The sequence below is a fragment of the Mastomys coucha genome, unplaced genomic scaffold, assembly GCF_008632895.1.
Source record: "Mastomys coucha isolate ucsf_1 unplaced genomic scaffold, UCSF_Mcou_1 pScaffold15, whole genome shotgun sequence".
Classification (NCBI taxonomy): domain Eukaryota; kingdom Metazoa; phylum Chordata; class Mammalia; order Rodentia; family Muridae; genus Mastomys; species Mastomys coucha.
The window spans coordinates 76978065-76981423 of NW_022196897.1; the positions used below are offsets into that span (position 1 = coordinate 76978065).

General features: G+C 42.3%; 1 protein-coding gene across 1 annotated transcript in view; it reads right to left on the reverse strand.

Annotated features, from left to right (window-relative positions):
- The window catches only part of Ndufs3 (NADH:ubiquinone oxidoreductase core subunit S3), an 11253-nt gene that overhangs the window by 2942 nt on the left and 4952 nt on the right, over nt 1-3359 (reverse strand). The window contains exons 5-6 of the mRNA XM_031370924.1: nt 734-859; nt 479-598 (exon numbers count right to left, since the gene is read on the reverse strand). Of these exons, the coding sequence (XP_031226784.1) occupies nt 479-598; nt 734-859 (246 nt within the window). The remainder of the gene's footprint in view (nt 1-478; nt 599-733; nt 860-3359) is intronic.

Sequence of the window (3359 nt, forward strand, 5' to 3'; positions counted from 1 at the left end):
AAAATAAAGCAAAATAAAAATAACCTTATTTGCTTTCTCTTGAAAAAATACAAGGGGCTCTAGTCATTAAGAGCGCTGACTATTCTTCTAGATCCAGGTTCAATTCCCAGCACTAACATAGTGCATTATAACTACCTGTAACTCCAGTTTCAGGGGATCTGGCATACCCTCTATGGCTTCCACAGGTACCAGACATACACATATCATATACACAGGCAAAACATTCATCCACCTAAAAATAAATCTTATAATATGGCTAATTTTAACTGACATTTACAACATACCAGGCTTTACATATTACTTAATACCACCACATATTTAAGTGCTAGATAAGAAAACTGCCCCTTGACTGAATCAAACAACTTGCCCCATTACCAAAATGGAGCTAAGACTGCAGCTCAGGCTCTACAGATCATATCCCACCATGCTCATCATCTCCCAGGCTCCATGACTGCTACCCCAGTTTTAAGGTTTCTACCTCAACATAGCCAGTGAGGGGAAAGTCTTTCCGGAAAGGATGTCCCTCGAAGCCATAATCTGTCAAGATCCTTCTTAAATCAGGGTGGTTAAAAAAGAAAACTCCAAACATGTCCCAGACCTAGAAGAGAGTGGCTCTCAGAAAACCCGTCCATCTGGCCAACAGCAAAGGAGATGTACTGTGACACACTTCACAGTTACAATGCTCTAATTCTGGCCCAGAAAAGCAGGGCCCCCGCTACATCCTGTAACTCACCTCCCTCTCATACCAATTGGCTGCAATGTGCACAGACACTATGGAGTCAATGGGTGTCAGCTCATCTGCATAGGTCTTCACACGAATCCTAGAGTTGAACCGCAGAGACAGCAGGTTGTAGACAATCTAGGGAGAGAAGAAAGAGCAGGAAGAACAAGATGGCTATAGGATAAGAGGTCTGAATGAGGGCATCAGTTACTAATGATACAGGGAGTCAGATTCTATCAGTGACCCTCCATTCTCTATGACGACTTACAAAGGCTTAGGCCACAACCATGGCTCTGCAAGTTAGCCATCCTGTCTTTGGTTGTGTCACCCCTGTGGAAGATCTCCCCACCCACCTGCCCTAATCTTCACTAGGTTAATTCTGCTATTCTGTTCATCTCTTAAGATCCAAAACAATTAAGTACTGAGAAGGCTGAGGCAGGAGGACTGATGGGTTCAAGGTCTCTGGCAAGCCATAGATGACCATACCAAGACTTTGGCACAATTGTTCTCTTTATCTAAGAAGCCTCTCAGGCTACATGTCCTTCTGAGTATGCTTGATCATCTTCTTCTTTTTTTTTTTTTTAAAGATTTATTTATTACTTATAAGTACATTGTAGCTGTCTTCAGACACTCCAGAAGAGGATATCAGATCTTGTTACAGATGGTTGTGAGCCACCATGTGGTTGCTGGGATTTGAACTCAGGACCTTCAGAAGAGCACTCAGTGCTCTTACCCACTGAGCCATCTCACCAGCCCTTGATCTTCTTTATAATTGTATGTGTGGTGATGTGTGTTCATAGCTTCTGGAAATCATTTCTCTTCTACTGTGGGTTCTGGGTAGAAATAAAGTTTATCAGGCTTCCAAAGCAAGCATGTCTACCTGAGCCACCTTGCTGGCCTGTTTAACTTTTTGCCAAGAGATATTGTAGTATAGCTTATTTCATCTAATAGGTACTTTTTTTTTTTTCTCGTTGCGGCTTTATTTATAATAGTCAAACACTGGAGAGAGTGCAAACCCCCAGCAATAAGAACATGGAAAGGACAGATTGATATATTCAAATACTACACAAGAACAAAGCAAAGAAAAAAATATAAAGTTACAAAAATATAAAATATGAATGTAGAAAAAGGTAATTCCTTTTACATGATATTCAAGAATAAGCAAAATTGAACCGTGGTAATGGAAGTCAGAGTGACTAGGCTCCCTAAGGGGGCCTCAGAGTCCTCTGACTCTCCGTAGTGGGTGGAGGGGAGAAGAGAAAAGATGGACTCAACCCAGAGTCTCTTGTGCCTATGTTTCTGTTCACAGTCCACTAATGAAAATTAGTCATGTGATCCCACACACATGCATGGAAGTATTGGAAATGTAGCTCCTGTCTGGGCAGCTAGTCCTATATTATGAAAGAGAAGGTATGAAACTTGGGGGGCCAGCTAGCCACCTCTACCTCACCTGGCCATGCCTAGTGAAGATGATGACGATGATGATGACAATGACAATGATGACAATGATTACAAAAGTGATCGATATTGTCTTAGTCAGGGTTTCTATTCCTACACTAACATCATGACCAAGAAGCAAGTTGGGGAGGAAAGGGTTTTATTCAGCTTACTTCCATATTGCTGTTTATCACCATAGGAAATCAGGACTGGAACTCAAGCAGGTCAGGAAGCAGGAGCTGATGCAGAAGCCATGGAGGGATGTTTCTTACTGGCTTGCTTCCCCTGGCTTGCTTAGCCTGCTCTCTTATAGAACCCAAGACTTCCAGCCCAGGGATGGCATCACCCACAAGGGGCCCTAACCCCTTGATCACTAATTGAGAAAATGCCCCACAGCTGGGTCTCACGGAGACACTTCCCCAACTAAAGCTCCCTTCTCTGTGATAACTCCAGCCTGTGTCAAGTTGGCACACAAAGCCAGCCAGTACAGATATAGTAAAAATAACCAGTACTAATGATGATAATAACAACAGTGCACGGTAAGCACCCCCTCCAACAGCAGCAGTGTGCTAAGAACTTTCCAAGTATCATCCAATCCAATCTCCCACATTTCGATGGACTCAGGAGACCTCTTCTATGTGATCGGATCCTACTCCATTTCCCCTGTAGTCATCTTCGCTGCCAGGGTCACATGTCAGACCGAGGACAGACAAGTAGTGGTGATCTCTCACCTCCAGGCCAGTTTGAGGGCACACAGTCCATGGAGCAGGGAAAATCCTGCAATCTGAGTCTTCTTATCCTGGCTCGGGCTCTTTTTCCATGTGTGTGTCCTCTTGGCAATTCCCTGCTGATCTGCTTGCTTCCAGCCAGTCCTCCTGTCCTTCCCGAGGCCTCGCTTCTCTTCTCTTCTTTCTAGGTACTTTTTTTTAAAAAGGGTTTTGTTTTGTTTTGTTTTTGAGATGGATATAACTATATAACCTTGTCTGTCCTGGAACTTGCTATATAGACCAGGCTAGCCTCAAACTTAAATGTGTATGCCACTATTCCTGTTTTAATAGGTATTTTATTTGGCTATTATATCAATGCTTATGTTTTAAACAAAACTTCTGTCACATGATTTTTAAAGTAAAGCATATTTATTTATTTATTTTTAAAGATTTATTTATTTATTATATGTAAGTACACTGTAGCTGTCTTCAGA